This window comes from Mustela nivalis (assembly GCF_964662115.1).
Source record: "Mustela nivalis genome assembly, chromosome: 7".
In the NCBI taxonomy this organism is placed as follows: Eukaryota; Metazoa; Chordata; class Mammalia; order Carnivora; family Mustelidae; genus Mustela; species Mustela nivalis.
This window is the reverse complement of record NC_139026.1, coordinates 84,383,933-84,411,595: the sequence shown is the minus strand read 5'-3', so window position 1 is coordinate 84,411,595 and position 27,663 is coordinate 84,383,933. Positions and strand designations below refer to the sequence as shown.

At 38.7% G+C, this 27,663-nt stretch overlaps 3 protein-coding genes across 10 annotated transcripts in view; 1 reads left to right on the top strand and 2 right to left on the bottom strand.

Annotated features, from left to right (window-relative positions):
- Nucleotides 1–25,587, bottom strand: LOC309870296 (uncharacterized protein; the record flags this gene model as incomplete). Its single annotated transcript, XM_082742463.1, has 4 exons — nt 25,506–25,587; nt 17,629–17,680; nt 15,840–15,947; nt 1–156 (listed from the first exon to the last, which is right to left on the bottom strand). The coding sequence occupies exons 1-4, from the start codon at nt 25,535–25,537 to the stop codon at nt 1–3; spliced, it is 348 nt and encodes a 115-aa protein (XP_082598589.1). The 5' UTR covers nt 25,538–25,587.
- On the bottom strand, nt 24,839–26,781 carry LOC309870295 (uncharacterized protein; the record flags this gene model as incomplete). The annotated part of the gene is made up of 3 exons (XM_082742462.1): nt 24,839–25,306; nt 25,458–26,340; nt 26,729–26,781. The coding sequence occupies 2 exons, from the start codon at nt 26,779–26,781 to the stop codon at nt 25,731–25,733; spliced, it is 663 nt and encodes a 220-aa protein (XP_082598588.1). The 3' UTR covers nt 24,839–25,306; nt 25,458–25,730.
- Nucleotides 25,460–27,663, top strand: part of SCAF11 (SR-related CTD associated factor 11) — a 76,356-nt gene continuing 74,152 nt past the window's right edge. For 2 of the 8 annotated variants that reach the window (XM_082742301.1, XM_082742297.1), the window contains exon 1: nt 25,460–26,183. The gene's annotated coding sequence lies outside the window, so the exon portion shown is untranslated. The remainder of the gene's footprint in view (nt 26,184–27,663) is intronic. The other 6 variants (XM_082742302.1, XM_082742300.1, XM_082742306.1 and 3 more) reach the window with 4 other exon arrangements.

The window sequence follows — 27,663 nt, the reverse complement described above, 5'->3', positions numbered from 1 at the left end:
TCAGTAGTCTTGACTGTGGCCCTTCTGCTGGTCCATAAAGCAGTTCCAGTCCTTCTTGACTGTGGTCTGGAAGCCGGTCAAGAACACTGTCTTAGATAATGCCTGCAGAGCCTTTGTGAAAGTCCAGGAGTCTAGCAGAGAAGTTCTAGCACACTGCTGGAACAACAACAACAAAAAAAAAATACAAGTTTGGATACCCTGGAGAGAGTAAGAAAAAGTGACTTTACTCGTACCACCCTTCATCTGAGGTGGCACAGCCCAGGGTCAAGAGAGAAGTAATCGGCTTGTGATTTCTCCCGCAGGGGAAAGTGAGTGTGTGTGACTGTGTGGGAGCCCCCAGAGAGGTCCATATCTCTCTCACCCCACCCAAAGCAGTATTGAGTCTTGAGCTGCACAGCTGGCAGGTAGAAGGATCCTAGAAGGGCAGCAGATAGAACTCTCTAATGGCATTAAAGGGACATGGATCCCACTAACAGCGTCATGAACTCCATCAAGGAGCTTGCCCAGAAGCTCTTGGGGACACTGCCTAGAAATCACTCCAGTGGCACACAGGTATCCCTAGCACTCAATCTGTCTCACCCACGTACCCCACTCTGTGGCTGGTTCCCTACATGCACTCTCAGAGTCAGTGAATATATACAGTGAATATATACAGAATATATACAGAACGCCAGACTGAATCCATGAGTCAAAGAGAGACCACAAATTTGAGCTTTAGCAGTGTCCTTAGAAAGCAAAGGTAGTCTATTGGCATAAAGGTATGTTGCAGGACTGAGAGAAAGCAAAGAAACTTAAGAATTCTGCCACAAGATGAAGTAAGAAATGTTCAACAGACATATCTGTAAAAGATCTGAGAAAGCCTCAGAATCTGTAGCAACGCTGATGGAAGATATTTCTCTCCCAAAGTCACCCAGCAAAGACAGAAGGAAGTGTGTGAAGAGAACAATGCAAGACATCAAAGAACATGAAAAATCAAGAAAACATGACACAATCAAATGATCATAAAAATCATTGTCACCAACACCAAAGACATGGAGATCTACCCAATAAAGATTTACCCAAAAAAGAATTCAAAATGGCTGTTTTAAGAAATCTCAATTAGCTACAAGAAAACAAAGAGAGAATTCAATGAAATTGGGAAAGGAATACATGAATAAAATAAAAATTTTAGCAAAGAGATATAAATAAAAAGAGCAAAACAGAAATTCTGGATCTGATTAATATAATGAATGAAATGAAAAAATGCAATAGATTACATCAACATCAGAATGAATGAAATAGAAGAAAAAAATCTGATTCAGAAGATGGGACCTTCCATCAACAGATGAATGGATCAAGAAGATGTGGTATATATACACAATGGAATACTATGCAGCCATCAAAAGAAATGAAATCTTGCCATTTGCGACAACATGGATGGAACTAGAGCATATCATGCTTAGCGAAATAAGTCAAGCAGAGAAAGACAACTATCATATGATCTCCCTGATATGAGGAAGTGGTGATGCAACTTGGGGGCTTAAGTGGGTACGAGAAGAATAAATGAAAGAAGATGGGATTGGGAGGGAGACAAACCACAAGTGACTCTTAATCTCACAAAACAAACTGAGGGTTGCTGGGGGGAGGGGGTTTGGGAGAAGGGGGTGGGATTATGGACATTGGGGAGGGTATGTGTTTTGGTGAGTGCTGTGAAGTGTGTAAACCTGGTGATTCACAGACCTGTACCCCTGGGGATAAAAATATATGTTTATAAAAAATAAAAAATTATATTAAAAAAAAAAAGAAGATGGGACCTTTATATTATCCAGAGGAGAATAAAGAAAAAAAAATGAAGAAAGAAAGAAATCATATGCGATTGATCGGATAACATTGAAAGACCTAATCTGTGAATTACTAAGGTCCAAGAAAGAGATGTGGGCAGAAAACTTATTTAAAGGAATAATGGCTGAGAACTTTCCAAATCAGGGGAGAGATTTGGGCATCCAAGTTTGTGAAGCTCATAAACATGAGGAAGTTTATCACCACTAGAACTGCCTTACAAGAAATGCTGAAAGGAGTTTTTCAAGCTGAAATGAAAGGACATTAATTAGTACCATAAAAAACACGTGAAAATATACAACACATGGGTAAAGGTAAAGATTTAATCAAATTCAGAATACTTTATTACAGTGGTGTGTTAACCATTTAACTCTAATAAAACGGATTGAGCCCCACATTGGGCTCTCTGCTCAGTGGGGAATCTGCTTCTTCCTCTGCTTCAGCTGTTCCCTCTGTTTGTGCTCTCTGACAAATAAATAAATACAATCTTTTTTAAAAAGAGGTAAAAGCGAAGAACATTAAACTAATAAAAAATTAAAATACATATAGCTACAATACATTCTTAATAAATACACAATACAAAAGAGATATATTGTGACATCAGAAACATAAAGAGAGAAGGAATGAAAGTGTTGAGTTTTTTATGCAATCGCAATTGCGTTTCAGCCACTGTGGAGAACAGTATTGAAATTCCTCAAAACATTAAAAATAGAACTATCTTATGATTCATCATTTCTTCTACTGGGTATATATCTGAAGGAAATGAATTTACCATTTTGGAGAGATATCTGCACCTCTACATTCATTGCAGCATTATTTACAATAGTCAAAACACATATTTGTATTTGGAATATAATACCCAGAATGAATGCCTGGCATTGTGTTTAAACAAACTGATACAGAGAGATCTTTCAGGAAAAAGATTTCATATCTCTGGAAAAGCGCTAAAACTTTATATGATCACAAGAAAAAATAAGCTAAATGTATTATAAAGATCTCAAATGATGTTAGATTTAGTAAAATTTATTCCTTGAGTTCTTCATGTGACAACATGATTAGATAGGCATAAGATAAACTTATAATTGTCAGCTAAGGAGTCCATAAATGGCTATAAAATCACCTGACTTAAAAAAAAAATCCAGTCCTATTATTCTTAGTTTCCTTTTTTACCCTGGAACTACTCTCCGTTGACTCTAATGACCCCACCACCCAAGGAAAAGAGATCAGTTACATAAAGCTTTAGAGTGTTATCATAGAAAGTGCTTCGTCCATTGTTTTAATAATGTAAAATTCTCTTCTGGTTTTGCTCTGATTATTTATATAATAGTCTCAGTAAATTCTCTTTGCATGAGGAAGACACTATACAATTTCCATCTGTAGTGATTCTAATCCTCCAAGAAAACCCCAGTCGTCTTCTTAAACTCAAGTTATTTACTTACTTACTTATTTATTTACTTATTTATTTATTTGCCAGAGAGAGAAAGAGAAAGAGTATGCATGAGGGGAGGAGGGGCAGGGGGAGAAGCATGTTCCATGATGAGCAAAGACCCCAATATGGGACTCAATCCCATAGGATCATGACCTGAGCTGAAGGCAGACACTTAACCAACTGAGCCACCCAGGTGTCCCAAAACCCCAGTCTTCTTTAACCTAGAAGGATTCTACAATCAGTATTGAGATTGTTGTTTCTTCTTCTCTACTAATCCAGACAGGGGCTGGGATCTGAGCTCACAAGAACTGATGAGAAATGTTACTTTTACCTTCAAGACATTATTTGCTAATATTCTGTATGGATAGTCACAAATCTACACTTTTCAAGTTTTTGAAAATGTGTCAGATGTGTATATGTTAACCCAAAAATCTGTTCAAGATACACTAAGAGGGGCACCTGTGTGGCTCAGTGGGTTAAGCCTCTGCTTTCGGCTCGGGTCATGGTCTCAGGGTCCTGGGATCGAGCCCTGCATCAGGCTCTCTGCTCAGCAGGGAGACTGCTTCTCTCTCTCTCTCTCTCTCTCTCTCTCTCTCTGCCTGCCTCTCTACCTACTTGTGATCTCTCTCTGTCAAATAAATAAATAAAAAATCTTAAAAAAAAAAAAGACACACTAATAAATTTACATAGTAACAAGTACAGTTTGAGTCCTTTTTTAAAAGGAAAAATCCTTTATAATTTAATATAACTGTGTGTGTGAGTTTAGAGATTGGTAAGAAGGGAGATAGACTATCTTTTTAATAATAGATATTTCAAGTGGGTGGGAGTTGACTTGTAAAGAAAAAGGGGAGTAACTTTTCTTTTGCAGTTTGCCGAGGTCACTTAAGAGAATTTAAAAAAATCTTTTCAAAAGAAAAAAAATTAAATGGAGAATTAGATGACTGAGTTAGCTCCTAAAACACTAATTCTTCTACAGATAACAGATAAACATTGGACAATATACAAAAATTACTTGAAGATTCTGGAGAGAAAGTAAAAAACAACAGGTAGTTTTGGGAGGAAAATTGAAAAACTGGGAGACGAGAGTGACACAAGGCATTTCACATTTTTGTGTGGAAGACAGTTTAGCCTGAGGTCAGGCCAAAGTGGTGGCACTATGCAGAGCTCCAATAATCTGTAGTCTTTCTGGCCTGAAAACCGAAAATACAGAGTTCAGGGCAACCTGCATCATTATAAGGTGAGAGTGGAACCTTAGAAAAGAAAGAACCAAAGAGAGATCCCTAAATTTTGTTTCCAAAATATAACCAAGTTTCCAGCTGACCCTTGAACTACAAACACACAGCAAATAGCTCAGGTACAAAAGAACTACACTGAAATTTGAGCTGTCACCAAAAAGATTTTGCTGTAAATTGCATGCTCAAACAAAAAGATGAGCACTCTTTGGAGGACTAAAATGGAAAACAAAATCTCCACAACATTAAATTCAAAATATTCAAGATACAATCCAAAATTATAAGACATATAAAGGATCAGGAAACTGTGATTATCTTTCAAAGAAAAGATAATAAATGGAGGCTAATCTAAAGATGACTCAGATGTTAGTATTAGCAGACTGAAGCCAGCAGACAAGCACTTAATCAAGCTATTATAACTATGCTTAATGAGGTAAAGAAAAATACACTGTAATAAATTAAAAATAGAAAGGCTCAGAAGAGAAAAATTATGAAAAGAACCAAACAAAAACTACCCCCCCACACAAAAAAAACAATAACTAAAACAAAAAATTTACTGGATGATCTTAACAGCAGAATGGTGATAACAAGAGAAAGAATCAGTTAACTTGAAAATAAGCCAATAGAACTGCCCCAATCTGAAAAATAGAGAAAGAATGACAGAAAGAAAATAAACAGATATTCATGAACCTGTGTAACAATACCAAAGGTCCAAAATTTAAGAAAATAAAGTTACAGAAGGAAAATTAGAAGAGGAAGAAGCAGAAAAAAAATTTGAAAAAATGTCTGAAAATGTACTTGATTTGTCAGTATAATAAAAAATACAGATACAAGAAATTCGGCAAATCCCTAGGATAATAAATATGAGGAAAATAATAACTAGGCATATCCTAGTCAAACTGATGAAAACAAAAGATAAAGAGAAATCTTGAAAGCAATAAGAAAAAAATGGTAACTAACATACAGAAGATATGGTTAATGGCTAACTTTTTAGAATTTATTTATTTTAGAGACAGAGAGAGTGAGGGAATGGGCAGAAGGAGAAGAAGAGAGAGAATCATAAGCAGACTTCCCGCCAAGCATGGAGCCTGATGCAGGGCTCAATCTCATGACCTTGAGCTGATGACCTGAGCCAAAATCAAGAGACAGATGCTTAATTGACTCAACTACCCAGGTACCCCAAATGGCTGACTTCTCATCAGAAACAATGGAAGCCAAAGGTACTGGAACAACACAGTCAAAGTGCTAACAATAAAAAACTCAACAAACCTGAAATCTTTATCCAGTGAAAATTCCCTTCAAGAATGAATGCAAAATAAGAACACAGATAAAAGATAGCTTGGAAAATTTATCTCCATCAGATTTTCAATATAAGAAATTCTGAAGGAAGTTTTTTAAACCGAAGAAAAATGGCATGAGGTAATCTTAGATCTTTAGGAAAGAATAAAGATCATTAGAAATGCTAAATATCTGGATAAATAGAAAGGGCTATTTTCCTCTTAATTTCTTTAAAACACATAGGACAAATAAAAGCCAAAACTATAACATTTTCTTATGAAATTTTTAATAGAAGTAAATATAACACATGACAATTATAGCCAGAAGGATAGTAGGGGCATGAAAATGGACCAATACAACTGAAAAGTTTTTACATTTTATGTGGAGGGATATACTATTAATTCAAGGTGAACTGTGAAAAACTAAAGGTATATATTGTAATCCCTAAAGCAACTACTAAAAAATGCAAAAAGGTAACTAAAAAAAACTAGACAAAGTCTAGTCTAGATAAAATTTTTTAAAACACTAGATAAAGTGAAGTTTTAAAAAAAATAACTGAATAATCCAAAATAAATCAAGAAAAGAGAAAGAAGAACCAAAAATGAGGAGGATAAACAGTAAAGAAAATAATAAAATAGTAGACCTAAATCCAATCACATTAGTAATTGTATTATATGTTAATTGATTAAACAATCCAAGTCAAGACAAAGATTATCAGATTAGATTTTTATATAAAGGAAGACCCAATCATACAGTCTGTATAAGATGCTTTAAATATAGGGGCACCTGGGTGGCTCAGTGGGTTGAGCTGCTGCCTTTGGCTCGGGTCATGATCTCAGGGTCCTGGGATCGAGTCCCGCATCGGGCTTTCTGCTCGGCGGGGAGCCTGCTTCCCTCTCTCTCTCTGCCTGCCTCTCTGTCTACTGTGATCTCTGTCTGTCAAATAAGATGCTTTAAATATAAATATACAGATGAGTTGAAAGTAAATGGGAAAAAAAGCCCATGAAAATTTTAAGTATAAGAAAGATGAAATTAGTGTGTTGAATAGCTTCAAACAGTATTTCCAGAAACAAAGGGGACATTTCATACTCATGGAAAAGGGCCAATTCACAGGAAGACATAATAATCTTAATTGTATACCCATTCAGTAATCAAGCTTCAAATTCATGAAGCAAAAATGACAAAATTAAAGAAAGAGAATCACATTACCATAAATACATTTGGAGGTATTAATATCTCTCTCTTACCAATTTATGAATAAACAGGTAAAATATCAGTAATAACATGGATGACCTAAACAACGTGATCAATTATCTGACCTAATACAGAACATTACACCCAGCAACTGCAGAACAGATGTTCTTTTCAAGTGCACCTGGTACTTTTTATCAAGACAGACAAATATACTTGGCTATAAAAAATGTCTCAATAAATGCTGTATGATTGACATCACATGAGTTATACTCTTGGAAAATAGTGAAATTAAACTGGGAATCAATAATAGTAAGATATGTATTTTTTTTAAAGATTTTATTTATTTATTTGACAGACAGAGATTACAAGTAGGCAGAGAGGCAGGCAGAGAGGCAGGCAGAGAGAGGGGGAAGTAGGCTTCCTACAGAGAACCTAATGCAGGGCTCGATCCCAAAACCCTGAGATCATGACCTACGCCGAAGGCAGAGGCTTAACCTTAACACTGAGCCACCCAGGTGCCCCAAGATATGTATGTTTTTAAAGAAAATTTTCAAATATTTGGAAATAAAATAACACCCTTATAATTACATGGGTCAAAGGGAAATGACAAAAGAAATCAGAACATATTTAGAACTGAATAAAAATCAAAACACAATATATCAAAATTTGTGGGATGCAGCTAAAGCTGTGCTCAGGGTGAAGTTTATAGCTTTAAAATGTTTACATTAGAAGAGAAGTTTAGGGGTGCCTAAATGGCTCAGTCGGCTGAGCATCCAACTCTTGATTTCAGCTCAGGTCATGATCTCAGCACTGTGAGATAGAGCCCTGCATCAGGCTCCACACTTAGGAGGGAATCTGCTTGAGAGTCTCTCCCTCCCTCTTTCTTGGTCCCTCCCCCTGCTCATGCACTTGTGCTCTCTCTCTCTCAATAAGTAAATAAAATCTTTGAGAAGAGAGAGAAATTAAAATCAATGACCTGAGGATCCCTCTTTAAAAGTTTATTTTTTTTTCATGAAGATTTTATTTAATTGTCAGAGAGAAAGAGCACAAGCAGGGGGAGCAGCAGGGCAGAGGGAGAAGCAGACTTCCTGCTGAGCAAGGAACCCAACGTGGGATCCCAGGACCCCAGGAACATGACCTCAGCTGAAGGCAGATGCTTAGCCAAATGAGCCATGCAGGCATCCTTAAAAGCGTTTTTGTTTGTTTTTTTGTTTTTTAAGAGCAAATGAAACCTAAAGTAGAAATAAGGAAAAAACAATAAGCAAAAATCAGTAAAATAGAAAACAGAGAAAATTCATAGAGGCAAATGCTGTTCTTTGAAAAGATCAACTAAATCACTAAAGTCCTAGCTATCCTGATCAAGATAGAAAGGCGACACAAACTATTAATATCAGGCATGAAAGAGGGGTCCTCATTACAAACTTTACAGATAACAGAAGGAAAGTAAGAGAATACTTTGAGTAATAATCTGCCAACAATTTCAACAACTTAGCCAAAATGGACAGATTCCTTAAGAAATTCAACTTACCAAATTTGACACCAAAGAAAAAGAAATATCTATTATTTATAATCTTCATTCAAAGAAAATGCCAGGCTAATATGGATTCACTGGTGAATTTTATGAAATGCTTAAGGAAGAAACAATACTAATATTATACAAAACTTTCAAAAATTAATTAGAGAATAAGGGAACACTTCTCAATTCATTTTACAAGGATAGGATTACCAAAATGAAAAAATATGATTGAGACAGTACTAAACAAAATGAAGAAGCTTCATCTTTTAAAGCAGCTGGAAGTGAATATTTCTGTAAAAAATTCACTCCCAAATGTTTGTATATTCACACTTACGTACCTGTAGGCTCATACTCTTCTATCTAGGTTGACTTATTTTAACAGTTGTTTGAAAGTATACTCTGGAATGAAACTTAGAGCTACTTCATTAAATAATATAGATTTTTAGCATATTTATTTATTAAACACTTCATTAATCTTTCTATTTTCTTAAGATTTTATTTATTTTAAAGAGAGAAAGCACATGCAAGTTGGGGGAGGGGCAAAGGGAGAAGGAGAGAGACTCTCAAGCAGACTCCATGCTGAGTGCAGAGCCCGATGCGGGGCTTGATCTCACAACCCCAAGACCTCAGCAGAAATCAAGAGTGAGAAGCCAACCCAACTCGGCCACCCAGATACCCCTACAAAGATTTCCTTATTTCTGTTTCAATTATCTATGTTTTGCTTTTATACAGCCTCAAATCCTTTTTAAAGTACATGTAATATAAACAACAGAGACATAATTGAAATATTCTAGTAGCTGGAAAGAAAAACAATAATTAAATTGGGAAACATCCTCATAGGAATATTGTGGTAATTTAATTCCTGTCAATCAAATGGTAATAATACAAGTTTTATGACATAACGGTAACAAGAAAATAAAACTATAAACACTGGATTTGTAACTATGTGCTATGTGTACCATGAAGAAATATTGAAAGAAAACATGCATAAACGAAAAAAATATTCTGTTAGTTAGATGGTGATTGTTGCCCATTCCTGCTCTGTATTCCAGATTGCTTCACTGTTGTTGACTGTTCGTCATAATTGTTAGAAGGAACATTCCAGTGAGGAAGGTTTTGAAGATGTTTCATGGATGTTAAAGCTTAATCAAAGTGAAGACTGTCTTTAAAACTTTTTATTGTTGGGCACCTGAGTAGCTCAGTTGGTTAAGTGTCTGTCTCTGGTCCAGGTCATGATGGCAGGGTCTTGGGATTGAGCCATGCATAGGGCTCCCCACTCAGTGGGGAGTCTGCCCCTCCCCCAGCTTGTGCGCTCACTCTCTCTCTCTCTCAAATAAATAAAATAAAATAAAGGTTTGGGGCGCCTGGGTGGATCAGTGGGTTAAGCCTCTGACTTCGGCTCAGGTCATGGTCTCAGGGTCCTGGGATCGAGCCCTGCATCAGGCTCTCTGCTCAGCGGGGAGCCTGCTTCCCCTCTCTCTCTGCCTGCCTCTCTGCCTACGTGTGATCTCTGTCTGTCAAATAAATAAATAAAATCTTTTTAAAAAAATAAAAGTTTTTATTGTTATAGAAAGCATAAAGACTAAATTACTTTGAAACTAAATTCACCTAAGAAAAGGTTTATTTTGGAAAATAGCCAATTATTGTTTATCTACATATTATTAGATCCTTCTGAGAATGGCTTTATCTCATGGATTTGTTCTATTATTTTAAAAATAAATCTAGAGAGAAAGTAAAAATCAGTGGAACTCATATAGTAAATTCAGAAGACATGTATCTATTGCATGTTAACATTCTGTTGGCTTGAGAGCTGTCCAAATACCCTTGTTAAAAATATGAATATAAGATATAAGATTCTGATAAATAGTAAAATAGTAATTTATGAAGCTGACAAAAGTACTGCTGAAAATTAGTGTGTAAATGATTTTTATATGCCAAACATCATTTTAAGAAAGAATATCGTCATTTTTTGGTTTTTTTTTTTTAATTAAAAGTCTATCTTCTGTTGGCTCTAACTATTATAAGATAGCTTTAGGAAAATAAGACTTAAGTGGCTGGTTTATTAAACTGATGCAAATTTTCCTATATGTTATTTCCCCATATGTTTTAATAAAGGAATTTCTCAAGGGTGAGTATATATTTGTCTATTAAATCCCACTGTGTCTTTTGGATTATCAGTGTTTAAAAGAGTATTTTCTTTTTATTTCCTAAAAGAGATTCTGGAAAATTGCCAGAATTTTTAAAGGGTGAAAATCTCACTTAACATTAAAAAAAGTTTTTAAATTAAACAAAGTACTACTCTTTAGGACTGTTTGAGAAGTACTGCCATCTTTTCTGCAGACTATTCCTAACTTTAATTAGTTGTATGACCATGGGCAAGTCATTTTATAAATCTGACCATTGATTTCTTAATTTTTAATGAATTGTGGATGGAGAAAAAAAGGTAAATGTTTCTATGATGTTGGAGCAAGAGGCAGTGATTAGGAGAAGCTTTTCTAAGCATGACAAAAATCTAGAAGCCACAAAAGAAAAGCCTGCAAGATTTTAATTCCTAAACAGTAAAACCAAAATTTCTACTTGGTAAGACAAACAGGGTTTCATCGTGAACAATGATGATGACAAATAACAACCAGGGGAAAGTATTTGCAACAAATATGATCATATACTAATAGTCCCTGTATATAAAGAGCTTAAAAAAATTTACAAAACAACAAGAAAAAGACAAATATTTCAATAGGGAAAAAAGAGTAAAATTACAGGCAATTTCCAAAAGAAATCCTGGTCTCCAATTATTATTATTATTTTTAAGATTTTATTCATTTATTTGGCAGACAGAGATCACAAGTAGGCAGAGAGGCAGGCAGAGAGAGGGGGGGAAGCAGGCTACCCGCTGAGCAGAGAGCCTGATTGGAGGCTTGATCTCAGGACCCTGGGACCATGACCTGAGCCGAAGGCAGAGGCTTACCCCACTGAGCCACCCAGGTACCCCTCCAATTATTTTTTTTAAAAAACGGAATAATCCAGGGGCACCTGGATGGCTCAGTTGGTTAAACTTCAGGCTCTTGATTTCAGCCTAGGTCATGATTTCAGGGTTGTGAGATTGAGCCCCATGTCAGGTTCCCCACTGAGTGTGGAGCCTGCTTAAGGTTCTCTCTCTCCCTTTCCTTCTACTCCTCCACCACCACTGGACCACTGGCACACACCCACAAGCCCTCATTCTTTAAAAAAAAAAAAAAAAAAAAGGAATAATCTGATGAATGCAAATTTTTACAAGTGTGATATCCTTTGTTAGTTGTTGGATTGGTTATGACAAAACAACATGGAATATCAAATGTGGTGGACTGGAAAAAATTATGTGACTAGTTTGCTTTAGGGAAAGAGCTATCTTTACCTACAGAAAGATCTTGATAACTTATTTGGGATTGGCAAGAGAAAGCAGAATTGGGTAAGTCTCTTTACTTAAAAAATGAACAGGAATTTTGGATGGGGTGGAGAGAAGAAAAAAGAAAGAGAATGAAATAAAGCACCTGTGGAAAGCTAGAGCTTGTGTTAGGAGAGATGGCCAAGGTTCCTTTTTACTTATTTTTATTATTTTTTAAAAGATTTATTTAGTTTTCTTAGAGAGGGAGCATGCATGAGTGGGGGAAGGAGAGAGGGGAGGGAAAGAATCTCCAGCAGACCCCCTGCTGAGATGGAATCCATGTGGGGTTCTATCTCACAACCCTGAGATCATGATCTGAGCCAAAACCAAGAGTTGGACACTCAAGTGACTAAGCCATCCAGCCACCTCAGTCAAGGTTCTTTTTTAAAAAGGAGAAGTAAGAGGCACCTGGGGGGCTCAGTAGGTTAAGCATCTACCTTTGGCTTAGGTCATGATCCTGGGGTGGTGAGATCACATATCGGGCTTCCTGCTCAGCAGGGAGTCTGCTTCTCCCTTTGCCTCTGCCCTTCCCCCTGCTTGTGCTCACTCTCTCTCTTGCTCACTCAGATAAATAAATATTTTTAAAAAATTAAAAAGAGAAGCCAAATATTTGATATTGAATTATTTCCTGTATGGTTCTTTGATGCAATATCTAACATTATCTCCTAAATTAGTAGTTCAAGTCAAGTATCAGCAAAGCCTTGCCTATATCTGGCAAAGATACTAGTTGCTGTTTATAAAAGTAAACTCTGGTTGAATTAATCATAAAGGGATTCAATAGAAGGATGCTGGGCAGCTCACCCAAGGACTCGGAGAGCTAGGGAATTAGGCTTGGGACTAAGCAACTGGTAAAAACAACAAACTCATGTCCAAACCTGGTTCTGGCATGGAAACATTTAACAGTGTGCAGAAAAAGAGAGGAAGAGTGAGAGAATTTAGCCATACTATTAGTGTCATTATATCCTAAATTAAATATAAAGTGTTTCTGACTGATCATATGCCTCTGCATAGTACCAAGAGAGGCTGCAAAAGTGACTTGTGTAATTCCTATAGTGAGAAATGGACTTTGACTCTTACCAAGACTCATAGAGTTCAGATTCTAGGTACCAGAAAAACTGAGATATGATCACTACAATGGTTTTTGGGAAAAAATCAAGGAGAAGCAGCCATGCCCCATATTTGGGTTAATACCTGGACATTGATAAAGAATAAACTGCAAAATATAGATATGAATTAGTAAACTGAATAAAGCAACATATAAAAAGGATTGTACACCATGACCACATGGAATTTATTCAGAAATGTAAGGTGTAACCAAAAAATCAATTCATATACCTTATCACTAGAATAAAGGGGAAAGTCTTAAACAGATTCAGAAAAAGTATTTGACAAAGTCCAATGTATGATAAAATCACTCAACAAACTTAGTTCATAGATAGAAAGGAACTTCATTAATGTAAAGGACTTCTATGAAAACTCATAGTTAACATCATACTTAATGATGAAAGACTGAACGGTTTCCCCCCTAAGATCCAGGACAAGACAAGGATGTCAGCTCTTACCACTTTTTTTTTTAAAGATTTTATTTATTTGACAGACAGAGATCACAAGTAGGCAGAGAGTCAGGCAGAGAGAGAGAGGAGGAAGCAGGCTCCCCGCTGAGCAGAGAGCCCGATGCGGGATGTGGGGCTCCATCCCAGGATCCTGGGATCATGACCCGAGCTGAAGGCAGAGGCTTTAACCCACTCAGCCACCCAGTGCCCCAGCTCTTACCACTTTTATTCAACACTGTCCTGGAGATTCTATTCTAGCAAGGACAATGAGGCAAGAAAAGGAAATACAAGCCCATATTTGAAAGGAAGAAGTAAAACTACTTCTATTCACAAATGACATGATATTGTATGCAGAAAATCCTAAGGAATCCACCAAAAAACTATTAGAACTAAAATTTTAGCAAAATGTCAGGAAACATGATCAATACAAAAATCAATTTTATTTCTACACACCTGTAGTGAAGAAACTGAAAAATGAAAGAAAACAATTTCATTTGTAAAAGCATCAAAAAAGAATAAAACAGGTATAAATTTAACCAAAAGAAAAAAAAAAGAAAGGAAAACCTATACTCTGAAAACTACACACTGTTGAAAAAAATTAAAGAAGTAAATAAATGGAAAGACATGTCATGCACTGGACTGGAAAACTTAATATTGTTAAGAGGGCAATAATCCCCAAACTGATCTACAGATTCAGTCTGATCACTATCAAAATACCAGTAGCATTTTTTTTTTTTTTGCAGAAATTGACAAGTTGATCCTAAAATTCACAAGAAAATCCAAGGGACTCAGAATAACCAAAACAATGTTGAAAAAGAACAAAGACCCATATTTTCCAATTTCAAAACTTACCACTAAGCTACTTGTAATCAAGACAAAAGATCAACTGGGATAGGACAGACATAAAGATCAACGTAATACAATTGAGGAGTCTAGAAATAAACCTTCATATTTGTGGTCAATAGATTTTCAAGAAGGATGTCATGACATTTTAATGAAGAAAGGAAGTCTTTTCAGCAAATGATGTTGGGACAACTGGATATCCATATGCAAAAGACTGAAGTTGTATATACACAAAATTTATGCATATACACATAAAAAATTAATGGATCAAAGGTCTAAATGTATGAGCTAAAACTACTAAACTCTTACAAGCAAATATAGGCATATATCTTGGTGATGTTGGAATGGGCAACTAGTTTATTAGATACGTAACCAAATCACAAGTAACAACAATAAAAATAGATAAATTCAACATCATCAAAATTTAAAAATTCATTCTTCAAAGAATACCAAAGTGAAGATAATTCATAGAGTGGGAAAAAGATTTACAAAGCAAATATATGATAAAGGACTTGTATCTAGAGTATATAAAGAATTTACGGCTCAATAATAAAAATAGCCCAATTAAAAATGAGCAAATGAGGAGTACCTGAGTGGCTCAGTCAGTTAAGTGTCTAACTCCTGATCTCAGCTCAGGTCTTGATCTCAGGGTCCTGAGTTCAAGCCCTGCACTGGGCTCCATGCTGGGTGTGGAGCCTACTTAAAAAAAAAAAAAAAAAAAAAATGGGTGAATGATTTGAATGGACACTTCTCCAAAGATATATAGACAAATTAACACACGAAAAGATGTCCAACCTCATTAGCTACCAGGGAAAGGCAAATTAAAATCACAATGAGATACAAATTCATATTTAATAGGATGGCTGTAATAAAAAACACAGAAAGTTCCATGTTTACTGAGTGTGCAGAGAAATTGGAATCCTCATACATTACTGATGGGAATATAAAATGGTGCAGCTTCTTTGGAAAAGAGTTTGGCAGTTCTTCAAATGGTTAAACAGAGTTACCATATGGACCTAGCAATTCCACTTATAAGTATATACTTAAGAGAAATAAAAACATATGTTCACATAAAAATTTGTACATGAATATTCATAACACTATCATTCATAATAGCCAAAAAGTGAATACAACCAAAATGCCCATCAATTGATGAATAGATAAATAAAATGTGGTATATCTATATGACAGACTATTACTCAACAAAATAAATTAAAGAAGAATAAAAAAAGAAGTACTGTTACATGCTAGAACATGAAGGAACCTTGAAAACATTATGCTAAGTGAAAACCAGTCAGAAAAGCCTGCATATATATTATTCCATTTATATAAACTATCCAGAATTGGCAAGTCCATAGAGACATAAAGTAGTTGCCTAGGGCTGGGGGATAAGGAGTGACTGCTCATGGGTATAGGATTTGGGGAGCAGATGATGAGAATAATGCTCTTAAAACACTGATTCTGAAGGAAGGACCTGGGTGGCTCTGTCAGTTGAGTGATCAGCTCTTGCTTTTGGCTTGGGTCATGATCTCAGGGTCCTGGGATTGAGCCCCACATGAGGCTCCATGCTCACCTTGGAGTCTGCTTGGGTTTCTCTCTCCATCGCGCCCTCCCAACCCTTCCATCTCCTTCCGCCTCCATCTCTGGCGCGTGTGCTTTCTCTCTAAAATAAATAAAATCTTCAAAAGCAAAAAAATTTATGGCAAGGATTCTTGCATAACTCTGAATATATCAAAAACCATTGTACTGTGCACTTTAAATGGGCAAATTGTATGGTGTGATTAGTGTATCTCAAAATAGTTGTTAACTAAAAAAAAAAAAAAAACATAGAAGAGAAAGAGAAATTAGTTAAGTCAGAAATTAGAACCAGATGTAACTGGGAATAAAGTAAATTCCTGGAACTTTCAGAATCATGAAGAAGACTCTAGACTTATCCTAGAGCATAACATGAGTTTCAAGAAAATTTTATCTAGCCTTTATGTGAAGAGCAATGGGATAGACATCCGGATCACACTCCTGCTGGTAAGTAGTGTATGAGGGAACTGGCACTCTCATGCCCTGTTGGTGTATGTGTAAATTGGTGCAATGTGTCAAATTTTTTAAAATTTTAAACATGTGTACCTTTAATGTGGCAAACCTACTCCAAAGGATGAATGCATTAAAGCATGCTTTGTAATATTGAAAATTGGAAAAAAAGAAAACACTGTGTGTCTATCTATAAGCAATTCTTCTCAATCCTAGCCAACTCAGTTCCCTTCTTATAATAAATACGTTGTTAACACTTCCTCTACAGTTCTAAAATGGAAGTCATAGATAAACAAAATATACCTAATTGTAATACCAAAGAGAAATAAAAGGAAAGCAATTTGTAACAAAAATAATATGTATTTCAAAACGTGAATACTTTAGACACAAAGTATACTCTAGACACAAAACATACTCTAGAGGGCGGTACCATCCAGTTAAGAACTCATTGTTTACAGCAAGCTGGTTAAATTATGATGTATCCAAATGATGTCTGTATATCTAAATATGCATGGAATGATGTATATCTAGGATGATGTATATCTAGATTCACTGATATATTACTGAATCAAAGAGCAGGTTGTAAAACAGCAATCACATGGATAGTTTTATTTATGTAAATATATGGGAAATGGTACGAAGAGATACTCACTAGGATGCTGATGACAAGATTGTCTCTAATGATGAGCTTCATGACGATTATTGATTTCTCCTTGTATATTTGAACTTTCTTATCTCTATATAAATTTAAAAGTTTATGGCAAGTCCCAGTGGGACAATCACAACACAAATCCCTTAGGTTCTGGAATGAGGTCATGTCATCTGCAATGGAGTCTTAAATATCTTTTGTTGAATAGTTACTGGTCTTTTCTAGGCAGATACCAAAGATGGTGTTGGGGTTAGTCACAGTACATGGATAGCCAAGGCCATCTCTTGTGTTGTCAGGTGAGCATCATGGCTAAGAAGTACTGCCAGGCAGAAGTTGTGAGGGCATCCACATTTCTGGCAATTTCTACTGAAACAAGTTGCTGTACCTGGTCTTCTTCCACAAATGCATGAACACCAACTCATCCTGTGAGCTCTACCACTTCCAGTCCCCTGTTATTTCTGGGTCCCTAGCTGTATCTTTTTGCAGAATGGTACAAGGCATTTTGCTGCTCAAGACCAAGTAAGACCCAGCCACCTTGGATAGCCTCATGGTATCTGATGGGATCTCACTCCTGCTCCTGTCCCCCACCCTCATAAGAAGAAAAAGTGAATGGTGGTTTTTACTGCCCCCCAAGGTTGTGCATCTGAAGCCCACTCAGGAGTTTGCATACCTGGGCACCTGGCTTGCAATGTTTCCTGGAAGTACAGGCCATGATGGCCACCCTACAGGAAAAGAGAAAGGAGAAGGTCAAGTTCCATTATGGGAAGAAATAATAGCTCATGAGATAACAGAAACAGGCCAAGAAGAAAAGACAACTGATAAATACAATGAGTTCCTCAAGACCCAAGGACTCCTTGTTTGGGTCCAATAAAGATTTTATTTCTCATGCTTGGCCTGGCCTTCCCATCTTCCATTGGTACCCTAGGATGTGGGGTACCTAAAAGTGGCAGTCCCAATGTCCAAGTGCCACAGGCAGCTACTTAAGAGTGGCCCTGAAAGAGGGTAATACCTCTAAGTGAGCAGAGATTTGACTTGCAGAGATCTCCCCATCCAGAACCAAAGTCATTCCACAGCTGCTAGAAGTGTTGGAGGCTGATAGCTTTCAAATGAACCCTACTCCAGAACTTACCTTTGGCTTAAGAAGGCTTCCTTACATTTCTGGGTTCTGCCCAAATTACTGGTAATTGAGGTAGCATAAAGTCTTCAGAGCTCTCTGCAGGAAAGGCTGATACCTTTGCTGGACTGCATCATAGTTTAACTTCTTCCTCTGTCCAATCTTACTTCCTTTACTCATTCCAGAGTTGGATCCCAAGAGCAATACCCAAGGAAATTTCTGCATCTGAATCTCCGTGTCAAAGTATAGTTGTGGGGAATTCAATCTGTGACAGATTCCCTTCCCTGTGATCTAATAACTGTTAAGACCTTTTGTATTGTGAGTTTTTTAAAAACTAAAAGTTACTTAAATAAGAAAGGGGACTTATTGGCTCACATAACTGGGCAGGTGTCAGGATTGATTTGATTCAGTGGCTTAATGATGTCAAGGACCCAGTTTTGCTCCTTCTCTGCTCTGCCTTAGAGAGAATCAGCATTACTCTAAAGCCAGCTTTGTTCACAATGACAGTAACTGCAGTAATTCCAGGGTTTATATTCACAACCCTCACCATCCAAATGGAAAGAGCAGGTTTTTAGCAGCTTTATTTAAAGAATAAGGAAAAATCTTTCTCAGAGTCACTAGCAATTCAAGGTTCACAGATACAAATTGGTCAAAGTCTGGGTTTCCTAAACCACTTGCTGTGACAAGAGATGTGGGATTACCCTGAGTGCTTTAAAGTAATCAGAGTTCCTTCCTGGAATTGTTGGTATGTTTTAATCTTTGCCTTCTATAACCACATGGGGGAGGTATGGAAGGAATATTGTAGAGACAACCCATATTCATTTGCTAGGACCGCCATAACAAAGTACCACAGACTGTGCTTAAACAAGAGAAATCTGTTTCCTCACAGTTCTGGAGGCTAGAATTCTGAGATTAAGAGGTTGGCAGTATTGTTTCTTCTGAGGTCTTTTTCCTAGACTTGTAGATGGCCATATTCTCCTGTGTTTGCCTGGTTTACCCTCTGTGTACACACATGTCTATGTGCTAATCTCCCCTTGTTATAAGGATACCAGTCATATTGGATTAGGGCCTACCCTAAAGAACTTATTTTAAATTAATTCCCTCTTTCAAGACCTTGTTTCAAATACAATTACACTCTGAGATGTTGGGAATTAGGACTTAAAACACATGAATTCTGGGGGCGGGGGGGACACAATTCAGCCTAAAACACAAACTCAACATCAGCATCAATTACATACTGAAATATGTTCATTTGGTTGACTGTTGCAATAAATTGTAAACTCTTTAAGGGCAAGAACAATATCTTATTTATACCACCAGTGCCCAGCACAAAGCCTGGTACACAGTAGGCAGTCAATAGAAGACAACAACTGCTTGCTGAGGACTATAAAGAGTTCATCACACTTGGTCAGTATGAGGTCACTGGTGATTTTTTTCCAGGAGGAGTTTCAGAGGCGTGGTGATGAAATAAGCCTAATTGTTGTGGGTTTAAGAGTGAATGGATAGGTTTGGCAATATAAAAACTAAAACCTTCTTATGACAAAAGCCACTATGAGCAAAGTCAAAAGATGATTATGAAAAAAATAGTATCTACATATATGGGACACCAGGAGTTAAGAGCTCTAACATAAAAAAGATCCTATAAAAAGTTCAGAAAAAGAAGACAAACATAAAACAACATGATAAGGCTATGCACAGCCTCAGAATATATGAAAACAAGTTCAGCCCTATTAGTAGTCAGGGAAACACTAATTAAAATACTAGTGAGATAGCATTTAATGCACATTACACCAACAAAGATGTAAGATTCATGCTTCAGTCCTGGTAAGAGAGAAATAGACATTCTACCTTTTGATTGGAATGTGAACTGCAATAATTCTAGAGGTAATCTGGCAGTGTCTTACTCAAGACATCTTTGATCACAAGTAATAGAAAACCCAACTCACCCCCCCCCATGTCCCCAAAAGTTATTTATAGAGTCACATAACTGAAAATCTAGACATAGCTAGATGGAATCTACTGAAATGTTATCATTAGAATCTAGTTTCTTTCCATGTTTTAGTTCTGCTTTCCTCTGAGTGGAGGTCATTTTCTGTAAGTCTCCATGAAGAGAGCTTACATCCTTACAGCAACAAGTTTAGCATAGAAGAAAAGTCCTTGATCTAATTCTTATTGCCCTGAATTGAGTCATGTGCCCATTCCTGAACTATAGAATATTATACCTCTGTGATATTTTACTCTCATTGACCAAATGTAGAAGCCAATGGAGGAATCAATATCATTTGTAACCCCGTAGTTTAATAGATGAGTAATTCATCTAAAGAAAATGAGGTGCTGTTACCAGAAAAAGAGGAGATGGATGCTGGGTATCAAAACAAACAAGACAAAAAAAAAAAAAAAAAATCCATATATATCCTCTCCAGGCAGTATCTATCAAAATGTGCACATATCTTTTGTCTCAATAATCTCAAGTTAAGGACTTGAGTCTATAGAAAGAAACTGCACAAAGGACACTCATTCTAGCAATGTCTATAATGGCATAAAATCTGGACAAATCTATATTATCTACCAATAAAGGAATGGCTTAAAAATTATGGTACATTAACAGTATATTGTGCAGCTAGTTAACAGAAGGAGCAAGAAAAGAGTATCCATTATAAACTTTAATAAGAAAAAGTTGCAGAAAAATATATATGGTGTAATTTACTATTTGTAAAAAATCAAAATTTCTATTAATATGTATTTCTGTAACCATTGGAAAAAATATGGAGAGAAACATTAACCTTTTAACTTTGATTTTATCTAGGATTGGGATGGGGAGAGGAAAACTATCTTTTTCTTTATTTTCTGTTATACTTCTGTGTGATCTGAATTGTTAAAAGGAATGTTTATTACCTTTTAAACAAGTGAGTAGAAAGTGAAATGAGGATGTAGTCTTAAATATAAACTATTTTTAGATTTGGAGAGAAGAAAGATAAATTAATCTCCAGTAAAGCAGAGATTGAAAAGATGGAAGACAGAGTAATCCATCAGGTGGACCCTGAGGGGATGGAGAGGATCCATTTCAGAGCAGAGTCCCCAAAGCGCCAGGGCTGTGATGGCTTCACTGTTTCACAGGGAAATACAAATAAACAGTGTAGTTCCTAAAAATTTAGTTCTTTAGTGTTGAAAGTGCATTTTCTTTAAAGGAATTGAGGGTGATAAGAGATGGGAGGACTTTAAAAATTTATATCATTATTTGTCAAGATTAAAAGTTAATAGCCCTATCTATGCCAGTTCCTGAACTGGTAGAAATACTAATGGTCTGTAAATCCCAAAGTCTGGAAAAAAAACAGGTCTACAGCACAAGTAGAAAGCTAAGTAAGCATTAAGCAAGACAAGAGCTAGTGCTTCCTTTGTGGTAGAGGAAAAGAAGTGTGTATGGATATAGATAGTTATAGACAGAATTGGCAGGTATAGGGAAAGAAGGTAAGAAAGTTAAAAGACTATGGTGAGATCTTTTTCTGGGTTCGGGTTGAGGGGCTCTGCAGGAGTAATTGTAAAGTTGAGACTTGACGGGAGTGTTAAAAAATGGTAAGAGGTGCTGTGGGGGTTGGGAAACCAACCTGAGAGAAACTGGAGCTTTTAATATGGAATAGTACCTGACTCTATTTTGTTCAGATTTGTTCCTTTATGAACTTGTCCTTGGTCCTTTTTGTATTCTCTCTCATTTGACACCCCCTTTCCCAACCAGCACTTTTGTTTTTATTCCTTTTATGATACTTATATTCTTCCTTTGTTTTTGTAATTATCAGTGCCCATTAAACTGTCTCTGAGACACTATTCATTTATCTATAACAACCTCATAGCATGTCCCAGAGAGTAGAAACCCAACTGATTGGTGCTGAAGTAAATTTAATTCCACATAGAAAATGGCTGTGTAATAATCCACATCATCTTGATTAAAATTTTTCACAGTTGTGAAAACAGAGATAAAACATTGGCTTTTTTCTTTTTAATTCCTATAAACTAACTTTTCTCTATGGCATGTATTTTTCATTCCTTAAAAAGATAAATTATTTGGTCATAATTTGCTTGTAAGAGTCTTAAACTGTAAACCCTTGGAATTCATACACTTCTGTTATAAAACTGCTACAGAAATCATTAAAATAAAATTTCCACTGTAATGGATATGAAAACTGAGGACCTGAAAAATTGGGCAATTTGTTAAAAACTGCAAGAGTATCATGTGAGAGTCCATATGAGAGTCTTATTTCCAACTTAATTCAGCTACACAGTAATTCCACCTCTTAATTTCAATATTATTTTGTATTCAACTTATAGCAGTTAAATTAATAATAGTTATCTCTGATAAAGCCCTCAAAATCAATACACTGATTATCCTTCAATTTTTTTTTTTTAAGATGCCAGTATGGGTTGCTGTTGCTATGTGACATGTTTGATTTTTTTAAATAAAGATTTTATTTATTTATTTAACAGACAGCGATCACAAGTAGGCAGAGGCAGGCAGAGAGAGAGAGAGAGAAAGGAGGAAGCAGGCTCCCTGCTGAGCAGAGAGCCCAATGTGGGGCTCCATCCCAGGACCCTGGGATCATGACCCAAGCCGAAAGCAAAGGCTTTAACCCACTGAGCCACCCAGGCACCCCAACATGTTTGCTATTTTAAGTACCATATTATTTGGATATTTTAATCCAATAAGCCAATTGGGCGTTCAGTTGAAGGTTGTTTTACAAAGGGTATTATTTGTGTTATTTATGGTTATAATCAAATCTTAAATATTGACAGTGATGGTTGGTATAGCAATCTTTACTCCTGCATTTTATAGTTCATCATTTATTTAAAACTCTGTATCTCTTTATTATATTATAAATAAAGAATTGAAACAACAGAGACAGTAACAAATCCTCACATGCAAATGTAACTAGGAGGATGCTGCACATACAGAAATAGTCTTTTCCCTGGAAAGATAAGAGATGGCCTATTAAAAGCCACCACCCTTTTTTCTACTAGCACATGAAAGTAGAAACTGCTAGTACATTAGCATTAAAAACATTTTTCTCTTAAAATATTCTCACATAATACCTACAGAGTCCAACTGTAAAAAAGTGGAAAATGAATTATCTGCCAGAGAATAAATATATCCAAAAATCCCTATTGTTCAGTACAGAGGTTCCTCAAAAAATTAAAAATAGTATTATCTTATGATCCAGTAATCACAGGACTGGGTATTCACCCCCAAAATATAAAAACACTAATTCAAAGGGATACATGAACCTCTATGTTTATTGCAGGATCTTATTTACAATAGCCAAACTATGGAAAAAACCCAAGTGTTCATCAACAGATGAGTAGATAAAGAAAATGTGGTTTATATATACAATGGAATATTATTTAGCCATAAAAAAGAATTTTGTCATTTGCTACATGAATAGATCTAGAGAGTATAAAACTAAGTGAAATAAGAAAGATAAATAACATATGATCTCACTTATATGTATCATTTAAGAAAACAAAAGAGCAAAGAGAAAATAAGACACAAGAAACAGACTCTTAACTATAGAAAACCGATTGTTACCAAAGGGGAGGTGGGTAGGGATCAAAGAGTATATTTATCATGATGAAAGCAAAATAAAATAAAATGATAAAACAAAGGCGAAATAGCCTCAATGGGGGGAAATGATTTATATTGTTCAGTTTTGCTGAAATGGTATATACTATTATTGCTTTTTAAATTTTTTATTACTTTTTAAAATATTTTATTTATTTACTTGACAGAGACATTGAGAGAGGGAACACGAGCAGGCGAGCAGGTAGAGAAGAAAGAGAGGGAGAAGCAAGCTCCTGGCTGAGCAGGGAACCCCATTCCGGCTGGATCCCAGGATCCTGGGATCATGATGTGCGCTGAAAGCAGATGCTTAATTACTGAGCCACCCAGGCGTCCCTGCCTTTTTTTAAATTGTAGTTTTCTATTGGCAGATATTATCATTTGACCTCTCATTAAATTTTAAGAAGGAATCCTTTTTAAACAAATAAATAGATTTTCATGTAAAATACCCACAGAAGAATATTGCCCCATTAGTCTCCATCTGAAGTGACGCTCCAGGAAGTCGCACTCTCTAGGGCGAAGGTGTGCCTGTATATACATGACAAAGCTACACCCTGCTTCGGTTGGATGGCTCATCACCGTGCTTGTTGACCTGGTTATTTTATGGAATTCTGTTTGCTCTGAGAGTGACAGGAAAAGGCCGTTCATAAACATTTTGTTCTTCCATCAGAAAAAAAAAACAACAAACCCACAACATTTTAACTCCTCTAGATCATCATTCCCTCAAACCTTCCGAACACCGCAAAGCCCACCTAAATCCCCAGACCTCGAATCAAAAACTAGACATCGTTAAAACTCCAAAGACTTTGAAGTCGGGCCAAGGCTGCCATTCGTATACTCCCCCCGCAATTGCGGACCAAGTTCTCATTGAACGACAGCTCACGGTGCCAGGTGCTGCTGTTAGGAGCGCGGGGAGACCCTGCCCCAGAGCTCGCAGAGCCAGGCGGACTCGGAGCCGACCGAGCCGGATGCGCGCACAGTACCGGGAGCAGGGGACGTGGCAACCAGCCTAGTCTGGGCGACAGCGGCAGAGACGTGGCCTGCCGGCGGGGTATCGACCACGTGGGGAGGCAAGCCATCCTGGGCCAGGCTTAGCGTGGTTCAGGGGGGCGCCGCGTGCACAGCAAGGGGACGGGGCGGACCGCAGGGAAAGGGGCGTGCGGCGCGGCTGGCCGAGACTGAGACCCGGGGGAAGCCGCGCCGGCCGGGCGGCCCGGGGCCAGAGCTTCCTCCCGCGGGAGCCATTAGCACCCCCCCGGGGTGCGCGGGGGACAGGAAGGACCGGCTGGAAGAGGAGGGGGTGGCCGCCGGCGCGGGAGGAGCAGTCAGGAGCGTGCGGAAATTGTCCGGAAGAGACACTAGGAGGTGGAGGAGTCAGGGACTTTGAAAAAACAGCCCGTGAAGGTCTTTCCGAAGGAAAACGAAAGCACTGACGACCGGACGGGGAATGAACCAGGCGCACGGGGTCCACTTCGGAGGTCCGGAACAAGTACCGCAGCATCACGCCGCTGCCTGACCACCGAGTGGAAGTCCTCTAAGCCCAGCATAACCAAGTTTGATTTTTCTGCTGTGGTAATTAAGACACGGGGAAAAGCGTAGGCTCGACGTGCCGCAGGGAAAGCCTCTCCCCTAGGCGTTTTTTTAAAAGCCGCCAGGCGGGAAGAAAGAGGTGGGCTTCCCAGTTAAGGACACTTCAGCCTCCCCATCAGGTGTGTTTCAGGTGGACAACGGTGCTGGGTGAAAACTCAATCCACCGCCACACAGCCTAAGAACACTCTACAGTGTCGGATTACCATAAAGATAGGGTTGCAAATGCCACGCAAACCACCTCACGTCCAGGTCCACGAGGGACTCCCTCATTGTCCACCGCGGCTAAGCCCGCTCAGCCGCCTGAGGAGCGCCAACTCCAGCGCCCCACACACGGCGCCTGCGCACAATCTGCAGGGTGGGAGGATGACAGCGCGCGGAAGACGTTTCCCAGAAGCCCGCGCCACTCGCCGCGGTTCTCCCTCCCCCTCCCAGGCCGCGTGACGTCACTCCGCTCGCCACGTTCTTAGGTCGCTACGGGTGGTTTGCCAGCGCCCCCCAGTGGTCTGGTTGAGCGTTGCAGCAGGGCGCGCGGGGGCCCAACAAGCAAGTAGGGAGAGCCGCCGCCGCCGCAGTCGTCACCGTAGCGCGCCGACATGGGGCGGCGCGGCTGAGCGGAGCGGAGGGGAAGAAAGGGGAGGGCACCCGCGGGAAGGGCAGGGGAGGGAGGAGGCCAGACAAGGCGGGGGGAGGGGGAGCAGCGGTGGCGCAAGTCGCGCGGAGCAGCGTACCCCGGGTTCGCTCTCTGCTCCGTCGGCACCTCCCGACCCGGCGGGTAGAGCCGGCGCCCCAGCGACCCCCGGAACAACTCCAGGCGGACTAAGGAGTCCATGTTGGGGAACTTGGCGTCGTGACGGGGACCTAGGGACCTGCAGTGGAGCCGCCGCCGCCGGAGCAAGCGCCTCGACCTCGGCCTGAGGTAAACACGGGCCGACCCCGGGGGCGGATGGGCTCCGGCAGCTGTCGGGGCGAAGTGGGGGCTGTTACGGGCTGGCGCGGAGCGGAGGAGCGGGCCCGGGGCGACGGGAGGGCGGACAAAGTTTCGGAATCGCGCGCGGCCCAGACGGCGTCCTGCGCTTGGAGGAAAGTTGGAGCTGCCTCTTGAGGCGGGGGAAGCTGCGGCGGGGAGGGCCCGTCTTCCTTCTCACTCCCCGGCGAGGGAGGCCCCGCTCCGGCCGCCGCCGCCTCACTGGCGACACCCCGTCCCATTTCCTCCTTGTGGCCTACCCGGCTCCCGCCGCTTCTGCCGGCGGAGCCTGTCCCCGCCTGGGTGCGGGGTCCGGTTGTGGGGGGTGGGGTGAGGCAAGGGGCTCCACGACCGAGTGGGCACACACACCCCCGCTCCCTGCGGTGGAAACGTGTCTTGCTGGGCTTCCGGGTGCTCCCCGACCCCCGAGTTCGCTTACTTAGAAGACTTTGCTTTTGTCACTGGTGTCCAAGCCCGCTTGTGAAACCAAACTTTACTGCGCCGTGACCTCTCCGTGCGCGAATAGGGAAGAGCCGGCGCTGCTAGGCATCCGCGTTTACCCCGGTGCTGAATTTCAAACTGCTCTCCCACCCCCAATTTTAAACCCGTTTCCTACCCTGACAACAAAAGGGCCGATCTAAACTTAGCCTAATGAGTCGCTCCTCCTCAACACCTAGGAATTTTGAACCATTAAAGATGTTTTTTAGAGATTGCTGGCCGTGTTGCTACCCACATATTTTGAAAAATTGTTTTGAAAGGAAATGCGTGGTTTAAGCAGTTGGTTAAAATACAGATTCAAATGTTGAATTGTAAAATCCCCCCTAGCATATTTCTCTAGAGGATTTCTTCCAGCGTCTGCCCAGTTGAGCGATTATTAGTTATTTTGGATTGCTTCTAACATCTTTATGCATACCACCAGTGAAGTAAGATATTTAAGCAAAACTGATCAAAAAGTTTTTAGTGTTTGGCTAATGGGCGCTGATCTTAAATATTCCCAGTTTCGGAATTTTCACTGAATTTCGGAAAAAACATATTAATAGATGCATTTTTCATTTTAAAAGTTAATTCGAGCATGTGACTGCTTACCTCAGGAGAATATTGAAGGCAAAACATTCTTAAATAACTGGCAGTTTTTGTATTTTATTGGTAATTGTATTAAAATTTTGATAATCAAATCTCTAGGCCATTGCTTTCTCGGGTTTCTTTTGCGTTTGGCTTAATCGTCTCACTTTTTTGCTGTTGGTTAAGAGCTGCAGTAAAAAGTTTGTGAGATTTTAATTTTTGTTGCTTTAAATTATTGGGCAGATGAAGTTTTGAAATTGTCTTTGGATTTCTTTCGTTTTATACTCAAAGATAATCTGAATTTATAATTTTTAAAAAATTAGTTATTCTTTCTGTGGCTGCAGTTTTGCATTATAATATTTTTCGGTGC